The sequence below is a fragment of the Macrobrachium rosenbergii genome, chromosome 8 (assembly GCF_040412425.1).
Source record: "Macrobrachium rosenbergii isolate ZJJX-2024 chromosome 8, ASM4041242v1, whole genome shotgun sequence".
NCBI lineage: Eukaryota > Metazoa > Arthropoda > Malacostraca > Decapoda > Palaemonidae > Macrobrachium > Macrobrachium rosenbergii.
The window spans coordinates 15,268,111-15,281,421 of NC_089748.1; the positions used below are offsets into that span (position 1 = coordinate 15,268,111).

The window sequence follows — 13,311 nt, forward strand, 5'->3', positions numbered from 1 at the left end:
AGACATGTTATAATATCATAGTTTATAAGATATGTTTTAATCTCATGGTTTAAGAATTTAATAGCTGCATTTTCATTAACACACATTAAAGCTGGTTTTTTTTTTTAAATCTTCCCTAAAACTCATTTTCTGTCCTTGAAATTTACGTCCGTTTGATTTTTTTATACCTACACATGAATAAATGCATCGCGTTGTCCTTTTTATGTATTACATTAATAATGGAAACATTTTTGCTCAGTTGCTTTTCAGTTTCCATGTGATCCTTTCCAAACCTAGTGAAGATGATCTTGGTCATACCAAAACCTCACGAACTCTATCTCTGAGATATTGCGTATTTTCGACGGATGAAATGGTCAGTGCGGGAGTAGCTACGTTAATCAAACCTTGATACTACAAGGAAAGCGTCTGATTATATTTCTTTACTAATGATGACGAATCCGAGGAAGACGGATGCTCTATTCTACATTCTAGAGGTGAATGATAAGAGGGTCTGATGAAACTGCGTGATCTTCGAGTATGCTGATCTGCACAGCTAACCCGAGAGAGAAGAGGCAGTATAAATTTAAGCTTTAAAGAACCATTTACAAATAATATCTACAGAGAGCAATCAGAGTGAGGTGACATAACTGCTGACTAGGACTGAATCTAAGTTGGAAGCAAGAGCTAGGTCAGTGTGCTTAGCATTCTTAAAGTCGATTCTAGCCAGGCTTGAGATTGTATATCGTTCCAAGATATGCATTTATATCCAAAGTACTGATAGGTCCGAGGGTTTGATTCCCTCCCCCCCCTTCAAAAAACGCCAATAATTTTGAGCCTGCCCATTGATAGCGCGGTACGTAATTAATGGGGATTACTTTTGAAGAAATTGATTCCAGCCAAGTTTTTTCGGTCATATACAGAGATGTTATCCAGATCTCGGTTAATATCATCTCATAATAATAATAATAATAATAATAATAATAATAATAATAATAATAATATAATAATAATAATAATAATGATGAAGATGATGATGATGATGATGATGACCACCTAGCACCAATAGACTAGTGCCAAATTAAACAGGTTCTGTAACTTCTTAATGCCTGGAATCCGTATCCATCGCAATACCTTCCAAAGTAAGTCCGTTAATTTTGCTTCCTATCACTCATATGTTGCATTCAAGACTGTGAGACCTATCTATAGGATATTCAGAATGCCATTACGTGTGGAATAACATTATTTGATTCCCTAGATCAGACAGATACAGGTATTCCGAGCTGTACACAAACACGTAGGTGTGTATTGAAAGGTTTGAGAACGAGCTTCGGAGCAAGACGGACAGTGAAATGAGGATTATTGTGAGATGTAGTCATGTGCATGAGAATGTAACAGAGAGGAAGGGTCTTTAAGAAATACCAATATCGACCAAATGTATCTCTCAACAACTACAGAAGCAGACAAGTTAGATAATAAATTTGAATTCATTTATAGAGATAGAATGAAGATATGAGTGCATAGTATGGTTAAGGAGGCCTTTTGTCAGATCTTGTCAAAAGTCCTGAATCTGACAGGAGCGAAAGATTGATAAACCTTGGATTAAACAGTTTAAAGAGCTACAAAAATATCAATGAGGGGATTGTCTCTATAGTCCTTAGGAGCAGCAGCAGCAACCATAACTTAGAAGAAAATAGATTTTTATGATTAACAAATGGTGACAAGGGCTTATGGAATAGTAGATAATGAAATTTAAGTGATGAATAATGCAAAAGTAACCTTGTTCTCTATTTTTAAATAAGACAGTAAGAAATTTGGTGTTGAAACTGGTATTAACAATTTATATGACAAACGAAAACTTTTACTCCGTTGTGAAAATCCGTCTCACACTCCGAACAGAAACATAACAAGGCGTGTTGCGTTTTTCAACCTCCGGACAGTCCAAAGAACAAAGGTCTGGGACTATCAACAAGTGCCAATCAAGTCGTCAACAACAGATGTATTGTTACTTGCTGACAAGCATTCTTTGAGCTCACATCAAAACTTTGAACAGCTTTTGTTTTTCTCTGATCCTCACAAGGATATATATATATATATATATATATATATATATATATATATATATATATATATATATATATATATATATATATATATATATATAGATAGATATATATATATATGTGTGTGTATTATATGTATGTAAGTATGTATGTCTGTATGTATAATATCCCCTGTGAAGATTTAGGAAAACACAACAGACGTAAGAGAAATATATTTATCCATTTTTGACACTATTACAAACTCTCTCTCTCTCTCTCTCTCTCTCTCTCTCTCTCTCTCTCTCTCTCTCTCTCTCTCTGAGAAATAAGTTGATCCTCATTCTGCTGACCAAACATGCAATCAGGAAACTCTACAATCACCAAACCCCTCACGGGCAGAAGACCTGACCCTTTGAGTATCCGAGCCGCCTTCTCTTTATTTATTGCTGGATATTTGCTGCGTAAACCTTTTAAGAGAAATTGGCGAGAAATGGATCCGTTTAACCACAGATGAAAATGTTTACAATGATGCATTTATGTAAATGAAGTTCATTTCCACTGTGGCGATATTTTTTTTATCTTTACCAGCGGAACATTGTGAGGGAGAGAATGCATTTGCTTGATTCCCTTTTCATTCTAATTTGTCTTTTTTTCCCGTTCGACGACGATACAAGGGATCATTTTATAGTGTTAAGGATGCCTTAATTTGCATATTTATTTAGTAGGAGATTGTTAAGTTTCATCTTTATCAATAGACAGTGCTGTTTAAATCTGGGTAACTTTTATTTCGAAGTTTATTGTCTTGTATTCCTCTGTAGACAGTCTACAGTTGCTGAGTGTTTTGCTGGCACGGTCTTCCAGGTGTCTCCTCCTGCATTTTTGTCAAAATTGTTCCTCAGTAAATCAACTTATTTGTAAAGCTATCAGACAGTTTGTCTTACACCATATTGTGCATGTTACAAGCCTAATATGAAAATTCTTAACACTTTAATTTTAGCTTTTACAAAAATCAAGGTTAAGCGTTTTTAAAAACCGTTATTGTTGCATAATTTCTAGATATAATGCCAAGCTATTAGTCTGAATCTCATTGTATTTTCTTTGGGGGTTCCATGAATGCACGTGATTTTTTTTTTTTTTTTTTTTTTACATAAAAATTTGTCGTTCATTTTTCCAATGTAGATCCTCGCATTTCATTGCCAAAGATGAACCAAACTGTCTGTCCGCCCCTCTACCCCAAAAGCAAACTTTAAAGCATCTGAACCAAGACGTTTTTAAAGCAAATGAACCAATAGGTAATTTTGCGGAACAGTGGAAGCGATCTTGGTGGTCGGTAACTGGAGATGCAGCCCATTAGGACGTTAAGTGCCACCCAAAAGAAAAAGAGGTAAGTTGAAGGACCCTAAAAGGATTAGTTAAGCAGAAAACTGAAGGTCTGGAAAGGGACAGTGGATTAAACTGTACCTTAAACAGCGTCAGACGAGTTTTGTGGAAATCCCTTTACCAAATCAACGGGTGTTCGACGTTCAAGATGAAGTGCCGCTCATTCATCTGCCGGAACGAGCATATCTCTCTCTCTCTCTCTCTCTCTCTCTCTCTCTCTGTCGGAACGAACATATATGTCTCTCTCTCTCTCTCTCTCTCTCTCTCTCTCTCTCTCTCTCTCTCTCTCTTAGTTCCTCATTGGCCGGGTGTTATGGTCCTCGTCTAGCACTCTGCTGCCCCAGCGTTCGACTCTCCGACCGGCCAATGAAGATTAGAGGAATTTATTTCTGCTGATAGATTCTCATTTCTCGTCATAATGTGGTTCGGATTCCACAATAAGCTGTAGGTACCGTTGTTAGGTAACCAGTTGGTTCTTAGCCACGTAAATAAGTCTAATCCTTCGGGCCAGCCCTAGGAGAGCTGTTAATCAGCTCAGTGGTCTGGTTAAACTACCTTATACTTAACTTAACTCTCTCTCTCTCTCTCTCTCTCTCTCTCTCTCTCTCTCTCTGTATAAGGCAGTTTACCTACTTGGTGTTAAGAAGATTGGAAAAGACGTAGTAAGTATGCATGGCCAAGTTTTTCTTTTATATTTTCTAGAAAGTACAGTTGGCAGAAGTTGAATGCATTGGCTAGAAAAAGGTCTAGAAACTGAACAAGTTCATCGGACCAGGAAGTTGGCAAATAAATCAGAAGTTCATAAATGGTTAAGTCTTAAATTTCCTGTTAAGAAAAATCCTTAAAAAAACCTTAACGTATCCTAGGATATCTTCGGATAGGAATTCATTAATGTATATTAGAAACTCTTACAGTGAAAATTTGGTAAGCTACATGTAAGTGTGTGCATGTATTAATTGTATACATCTGTGTATAAGTAGCTAAATACATTCGCATTCAAACAGCACACACACCCACACACATATATAAATTTTTGCCTCATACACCGAAACGTTTTTTATATTTACAAATATTGAGCCACATAAGGGGGTTTAGTGTCCAATCCTCTATACCTAGAAAAATAACTTAAACCCACGAGGAATTATGACTGATGAGTACTTCGCCACCAGTGGGATTCGAACTGCCTCTTGGTTTGGCAAACGACGCTGTACAGTGACCATCGCGCCAACTAGTGCCTTTGATCATTGAACATAAGGCGGTGGCTCAATGGGTAAGGTCACTGTGCGTCGTTGTTTGCCAAACCAGGCGGTAGTTCGAATCCCACTGGTCACGAAGCACTTGTCAGTTATAATTCCCCTTGGGTGCACGTCATTCTCGAGGTAAAAGTACGTATACCTTAGTTTAACCAGACCACTGAGCTGATTAACAGCTCTCCTAGGGCTGGCCCGAAGGATTAGATTTATTTTTCGTGGTTAAGAGGCAATTGGTTACCTAGCAACGGGACTTACAGCTTATTGTGGAATGCGAACCACATTACAACGAGAAATGGATTTCTATCACCAGAAATAAATTCCTCTTATTCTTCATTGGCCGGTCGGAGATTTGAACTCGTGGCCAGCAGAGTGCTAGCTGAGAGCGGAACCCACCCGCCCAACGAGGAACTCATTCTCGAGGTATAATGAACTGGACGTTAAACGACACTTGTTATATATATATATATATATATATATATATATATATATATATATATATATATATATATATATATATATATATGCTATATATTTATTTATATATATAAGAATATTTACAATTTTACATGAATATTATGCACTTCAGGCAAGAGCCTCGATGGCTCAGTCGGTTACAGCAGCAGCTTCGGACTTCGTAAGAGGTCTGTGGTGCGGGTTCAAATCCACGCAGCCGACTGATCAGAGAGGCAGACACTTTGCTATCTGTGTAGACATCCTGGGATTATATATGTAGTCAACGGATAGGTTTGCTTAAAAGCAAATGGATGTTACAGACTAAAACACACACAAAACAAAGCCACTACAACACCTTCTAAAAACATAACAAACATCTCACACATCTCGAACTCTCGCCATACCCGTGCAATAACTTCTCGCTGCTGGGAAGAAGGGCGTTGGGTCGGGTATGATACATGAAACATACGCTACCGGGGTCTAAGCGATGTCAGGCAGGGCAGCCGATCGAGACCACAAGTCTACCCCAAAGCCAAATCAAAAGTCCTTCAAAAGAAGGCATCGTGCTTACCCCATACAAAAATGGGAAAAAAACACGTTAAAAGAAGAAGAAGATTATGCACTTCAGGCACAAACAAAATTAAGAATGGTAGCTTTAGAAAAAACAAAACCTTTGATTTTTTAAGGAACCCATGCAGCCGTTTTGCCAACACTTTGCTTTCCTTGCTCGGAATGCTACATCAAATGCAAGAATGTTATTTAGACCAACGGTTAACCATGGGATGGAATGTGAAATCAACATACCCTGGCTTGAGTCATGGGACGGTTCACAAAGTCCTTTACGGTCAGGAAAATGGCCTGTGGGTAATCCCTCTCAGTTTCAGCCTCGAACGCCACAGTATTGCCTATAAAGTTTGCAGAATGAAAATGTCTTAGGCTGGCAAGTCTTAACATGGAATTTACTGCTCTTATATCAGTTTCCGTTCCCTCTCGTTTACGATCGTCATTTTGAACCTTGTGATTATACTTGTATAATTCCATATAGGCATGCCATTGCTAGAATATGTTACTTTTTATTCATATTTTTATAGTATTCCTTTAGTGCCAGTATTCGAACGGAGAAGGAATGAAAAAAGGCCATTTTTGACGAAGGGAAACTACGGTTGAACATTTTAATAACTTCTCAATGACATAAATGCACAGTTTCCAAAAAAAAAAATATTCATTTTTAGTTACGGCAAATACTCTTGTAAACAACAGGAAAAGTGAAAGGAAATAATGTAGTAAATTGCTGTAAAACGCGGGTTATGTTAAGAGAAATACTATACACTGAATCGATGAAAAGACATTATATTTCCATAAGGGTCTTATGTGATTTTCTTATATGTAATACTGGCCAATAAGGAGCTCTTCTTAGTCTGGTACTTTATGCAAGATTTTGACGTCATTATCTGATAACCTGTGATGTTGTTGGTGAGACCGATTTAAAACAAGTGATGGGTATGTGGGTAGAGATCCCGTACTGATAGGCATTTTTTAAAATAATGTTTCTTAAAAGCTTCAGTGGCATGGTAACGACAGCAACTGTACTTGGGTAGTCATTTCGACCACCCAAACCTTCAGAGACGCTCGTGACTGAGAAATTTGTGAGGCTTTTTAGGGTGTGTGAATGGTCTGAAACTTAAGTTTTAAATAGCCATAATTCTTTACCACTAACGTAAATTCCCAGACATTCATATACTCTACTTAGTAGCGTTATGACATTCTCATATTCGATTATGAATATCTCTGTTAACTGACGGATTTAATGAAAAATGTGAAGAGAACTGTTATATGTAAATCTCACCATTTTCTGTTTTCATCAGCGATTACCGGTGATATCCCATTTGTTCTAAGGTCATGCAGGGACAATACTGCCCTAAAATGGAAGACTGCAGTATCCGCAAAAATATAAAACCGAGAAAAATGGTAAATACTGCAATTTTCTCTTGCCTTACTTTTGATTTTGCAGATACTGTAAATGGGGCCCCTGAATACTCGTGGAAAGCATTGAAGAATCATCCTGAAGCTGCAGTAACTTGTGTATTTTGTGTTTCACGAACCCAATAGGTGGCATATCGCAATTTCGAAAATTTTGCAGATACTGCAGTTTTCCATTTTAGGGCAGATTAGTTAAATAGACCTGCTATCAGTTTTACTTAAACACTAATTCAGTTCGATAATATGTATGGCTGACATTTCTTCTTTATTCTTTATAACGATGTTTGAAGTAGAGGAACTGCATTTATTGATTTCAAGAAGAAATTGGCCAAATTTTGTCTGGTATTGACGGAGGGACGGAAAAAACTATTTAACTTGAACATTAAGAGAAGTACAATTGTGACACATTCCTTTTGCACATTTAACAAGTTATATCTCAACTTTTGGTTAGGAATCTGTTTTAGAAAACGAGCAGCAGTAATGGCACTCACACTTTCTGTAAGGGTTCCCAAAACTTGAATAAAAGTTTGACGAGATTTGCTTCCCAAATACAGCACTTCTCTGTAACTGGCTCTAAGAAATACTTTATTCAGTCGGCTGCATAATGAAAATTTGCAAATACGTGAATGAACTCTATTCATCATAATTTACAACTTTCCGAAAGGTGCCTTAGAGTGAAGGTAGCGACCGTTTTAGCAAGGGTCTTTAACAAGTTAAGCTTCTTACGGAAAATGAAGCGCATACGCAACTCCGGCAGCAGCCGAGGGCCTGAAGACGCCCTAAGCCGATTATTAGGGAGATCGGGAGCCCTCGAAATATGGAATACACATTAACTCTAATGCCGAGGAAGGCTCGCTTGGCCGCTGAGTCCTCTATTTTTATCGGAAATTGGCCATAAATACCAAAGTCAGGGAAAGGAAAAGTTACGGCATCAAACCTTGTAAGTCTTTTGCAGAGAAAAATATATTTTCTCTCTCTCTCTCTCTCTCTCTCTCTCTCTCTCTCTCTCTCTCTCTCTCCTACGAGATATGATATTTCCTTAAAAGTTACATTCCTTTTCAAAGAATATGATTGCAAAAATTGCTATAGGAGAGGTTTACTGCCGTAATCTTATCCTCTTTATCACTGTTATGTCATAATTAGTTTTATGACTTGCAATTCTTGAAAGAGTAAACAAACTGTCCTTTTACCGTTACCTTTTGAAGTCTTCAAAGGAATCTTGAAACACAGCAAATTAACATTTTCACTTGGTGTAAACAAGAAAAGCCAGGCGACATTTGCATTCGATCTTTAAACAAGTGTACGGTCAGGAGTTTGTGGCATTTTCTCAGAGTGAATGATGCTGGCATTCGTGAAGCTTATTTTATCCCACCAAGAAAGTTTGGAGCTTGAGTTTTTACCGTGGAACACTATGGAGCCTCAATTTTGCCCTGGTGTAGAGTATAGCATGCATAACTTTTATATTCACATGAAATGGCCCTCAATTCCAGGAAATGTTCGGGAAAATAAATCCATAGCTGAATATTATTGTCTCTGCTTACGTGAGAGTGGACTAATCAGCCATAGTTACGCTCAACTTACGAAGTGCTATCTCGTTGTAGATCCTGTTGTTGTTTGTGCTAGTAGCGACCTTGAGTGCATCAAGCCGGTGTTCCGTAGTGTAATGTTCTGACACCTAATTTATTTCGTTTTTATAGTTGTGGTAGTCTAGCACATACAGTTACCAATGTTCAGTGAGCACAATGTAGGATCTCTTCCTGATGTGCAATTATTTTTCCAAGATTGTGTACTGTTGCAATTACTCCTAATCGTTCAAAAGTTACACTAATTTTTGATACACACAAACAGACAGACAGACCGAAAGACAGACAGAAATACACACACACACATATATATATATACATATATATATATATATATATATATATATATATATATATATATATTTTTTTTTTTTTTTTTCTTTCTTTTTTTTTATAATATTACTGCTGTTCGCCCTCGTAACCTTTGATTGTAAATAATATCAGCCTGACCAAGACCGGGAAGCCGTTGTCTGCATTAGGAGCGTCTTCAGTTCAAACTTTAACGTCCGTTGGAGAAAGGATAGGTAGCATTTAGGCATTTCCCCCTATAGGAAAATGTCCATATCAGCCTTAAAAATAGGTGGTCCTAAGGTCCTTTTTTCCTTTCTACCTGTCTCTCTTGGTGAATGTTTTTAACAGAGCGTAGACGCCTAGGGCAGGCCTGTAGGCCTGGTTTTGACCTAGGCCGGTCAGAGAACAGGCAGAGAGAGAATCAAGCTTTCGGGGAGACAACACGTCCGGTTGGACATCTTCCCCCTTTTTGTCTATTATTCTATTAGTGAAGTGAAGAAGAAATTGCAAGAACTTCCGGTCATCCGTTGATGTGCAACAACGTTTCGTCCTAAGGTAAAGTCTGTCTTTTGTTCAAAACTTCGCCCATTCTTTTATCCTCTTTCTGTATTTCCCAATCTTTCTTTGTTTCATTCTCCAGCCACCGTTTGGGGTACCCGCTGGTACGAAGTCTAGATTAAGTCAAATTATTATATTGTTAGCGTTAGCCGAATTGTCCCAGTAAGTCTCGGGGATTTAGGCAAGCAAGTCATTTTTAATACTTTGGTATTCGTTATTCCTAGCGCTCATTGTTTGGGGGTAGAACCGTTGTGGTTTTTTTTGTATTTAATACCCTCTTAACAAGTAGAGATTTTTTCTGCGTCCACAGTTGGTGACGGTTATCATAAAGTCTTTATCCCTTGAATATTCTTTGTTAAGGTTAATTACCCCTTAACTGGCGACCTTTGATTAATTAACGTCTGTCTTTGAAGTTAACTCGTGGCTTCAAGAGACAGGTTACGTGTATTCTTGGCCTGCAGGGCCGTGAAACTTTACGTAAATTAACCAATAACTGATTAGCCAAGACACACACGTAATAATAATATATATATATATATATATATATATATATATATATATATGTATATATATATATATATGAAATAAAGAATAGTGAATTAACAAGTGGGAGAGAAACCATCCTAAAAGTTCTTGAGGAATGCTGAGCGAGTCTCTGACGTATTTCCTCATTAAGTAAAGACTGTATCAGACTTTTTCGAAGCGGGACCATGTGACCTGACATGGCATGTACGTCCGCTGGAAGTATCCAGGTTCCGGTGAGGATGTGTGTCTTTGGGGCGGGGTCCCGAGAAGTGATGGGATGAAATGGTGTAAAGAGCTGCATTGCATGACCAACCCAGAACTTGATCACAGGTCTCAAAAGTTAGAGACCTGTGTGTGTGTTGTGCTCAATACTTGAACTGATTGATACACTGTGACTTGGAGGTAAGGAGCACATCTGTTTACCAAACTGTAGATTGTTTTATCCATTTCTATAATGCGTCTTTTGTTTTTGAATAACGTGGGAGGAATTCCCATTTCGGCATTTTTTGTATTTTGTTTCCTCCATTTCTGTAATCTGTATTTTGTTTTTAAGTAAAGTGGGAAGAATTCCCATTGTTTTGCATTTTAGTATTTTGGGGATTTAAAAGAAGATCTTGTCTGTCTTCTTCAGATGTTTCGCTGAGTAAAGAGGTCGAGAATGTACTCAGTGGGGATGAAATAGACTCTGACCTATTTTTATGACCTGTGCAAGTTATTGAATATGACTATGCTTCAGTATAGTTTTTTGGGAAACTGGGATCTAACATTTTAAACCATTGCTAGTTTCTTGCAATCGAGTTTTGTCAAGATTGACTCACATTTTAATATTTTCTTTGCCATTTAGCCATGTTAAATTTGCTTAAATAAATTATTTTGGGAAAAGCGTGTTTCGCTGTAGTCCTATGAGAGAGAGAGAGAGAGAGAGAGAGAGAGAGAGAGAGAGAAAATGCAGGGTGAGTGAGTGCCGAGGCAAGGTCCAGCAGTCCTTCCCACTCGGTCATCATCAGGGCTACCGTTAGGGCGAAGATGACCCGACTTGCAGTAACAGGCAAGCAACGTCGTTACGTCATTTCCTGGTAACATATATATATTATATATATATATATATATATATATATATATATATATATATATATATATATATATATATATATATATATATTGTTAGGTTTAGTAGTTATTTAGCTGGGACAATCGTTTGCAGATTGTTCCCTTTGTATGGTTGTTATACCTGTTATCCTGTTCTTGTTTTTTGTTTAGATGAGTTGACGTCTGTCGGATGGTGTCCGACTTCATCAGTCAGGTTCGTAGCAGCGAGGAGTCAGCAGTTGGGTAGGAGCAGCAGGTATGCTTACCTGGGAGTCAGTTTTGGAGTAGCAGCAGGTAGGATTACCTGAGAGTCCGTTTTGGATGGACGACTTTTTTCTGGATCCACATCCTTTGGAGCAACTTCATCAGTGTTTGGCCATGTCGAAACAGCAAGTGGCTGTTTTGACAACTCCCCTGAGTTCATCTGTGTGTGGCTTCATCCGTTGGCAGCAAGTGGCTGTTGCGACAACTCCCCTGAGTTTGTTTGTGTGTGGCTTCGTCCATTGGCAGGAAGTGGCTGTCGCGACAACTCCCCTGAGTTCGTCCATGTGTGGCTTCGTCCGTTGGCAGCAAGTGGCTGTTTCGACAACTCCCCTGAGTTTGTCTGTGTGTGGCTTTGTCCGTTGGCAGCAAGTGGCTGTCGCGACAACTCCCCTGAGCTCAACTCCCCTGAGTTTGTCCACATGTGGCTTCGTCCGTTGGCAGCAAGTGGCTGTCGCGACAACTCCCCTGAGTTCGTCCATGTGTAGCTTCGTCCGTTGGCAGCAAGTGGCTATTTCGACAACTCCCCTGAGTTTGTCTGTGTGTGGCTTCGTCCGTTGGCAGCAAGTGGCTGTCTCAACAACTCCCCTGAGTTCATCTGTGTGTGGCTTCGTCCGTTGGCAGCAAGTGGCTGTCTCAACTACTCCCCTGAGTTAGTCTGTGTGTGGCTTCGTCCGTTGGCAGCAAGTGGCTATTTCGACAACTCCCCTGAGTTTGTCTGTGTGTGGCTTCGTCTGTTGGTAGCATGTGTCTGTTGTGGCAGTGTACCTGTGTTGATATTTTCAACGATTTCTGCGGTTGTTAACCGAAGGTTTTTGAGGGTCATCTTGTTAGGGGTGATGGCAGCAACCGCAGTTTTCTGAGGATCTCCTTGTACAGGGATAATGTGTATTTAACAATGTTTTTCAGGATTATTGATGACGTATGGTGCTTTTGCTTTTGTCTATATTAAATGGAATTTGCCGACTCTTAAATGTGTTGCTCATGTTATTTTTTAATGTTTATGAATTTGATCATTTAAGTGCTGCTCATCTGCTCAGTTTATTGTGCTGCTCATGTTATTTACAATGTTTAATTACTTTGGCTTTATTTTTGGTACTGATTCTTTTGTGTGTATTATTTCTGCTGACTCATCTTTATATTGTAAATTTTTGAAATTTTCTTTTGAGCCTGACTCATTTGTATAAACTGTAAATTTTGTAAATAAATTAGTTTTAAGGCCACTTTTTGATTTTGTTTAGCTCCTTCCTCCTTTGTCTGTCCCAATTTCTGCCAGACTTTTCTCAGTCCTGATATTTTTGTATTTAAAGAACCTAATGAACCCAAGAGTGACTCATAACAATATATATTGTGTATGAAAAATTAATGCAGCTTTTGAACGATTAGAATTGCAACAGTACACAATCTTGGAAAAATAATATTGCTCACTGAACATTGGTTATTGTAAGTGCCTTTTCTGACCTATAAAGTCACCCAATCCGTATTTGACAGAAATTCTGACAGTATATTATCCATAGTTTTTCAGCGACATATCGTTCGATAGTATATCTCTCTGCCATAGATCCCATATTTTGAAGTAGGATGAATAGTATTTCAACTTTTTCCTCACGACATCTTTATTTAATGCAATGCCGAGAGAGAGAGAGAGAGAGAGAGAGAGAGAGAGAGAGAGAGAGAGAGAGAGAGAGAGAGAGAGAGACGGTGGCCACACGAGACTTCTGAAAAAATGATGGGTTGAATCCCCAAACAAGTGTACACAAAAGATCGGAGGTCCGCTTTGTAATAGAAAACTTTCCTAGAACTTGAATTTGTGGTAACTTTAGCGGCATTATATTTTCAACCTGCGACATTTGGCTTGTAGTGCACCAGTTGAGACTTTGAAACTTAGGAGAGTAAAGGTAGTAACCGAATAGAATTGGG

The 13,311-nt window shown here is 38.4% G+C and overlaps 1 protein-coding gene across 1 annotated transcript in view; it reads right to left on the reverse strand.

The window, feature by feature from the left end:
- The window catches only part of LOC136841062 (uncharacterized), a 23,192-nt gene extending 11,638 nt beyond the window's left edge, over positions 1–11,554 (reverse strand). Inside the window, exon 1 of the mRNA XM_067108116.1 lies at positions 11,397–11,554. Coding sequence (XP_066964217.1) covers positions 11,397–11,554 — 158 coding nt within the window. The remainder of the gene's footprint in view (positions 1–11,396) is intronic.
- Positions 11,555–13,311: the final 1,757 nt, after the last annotated feature.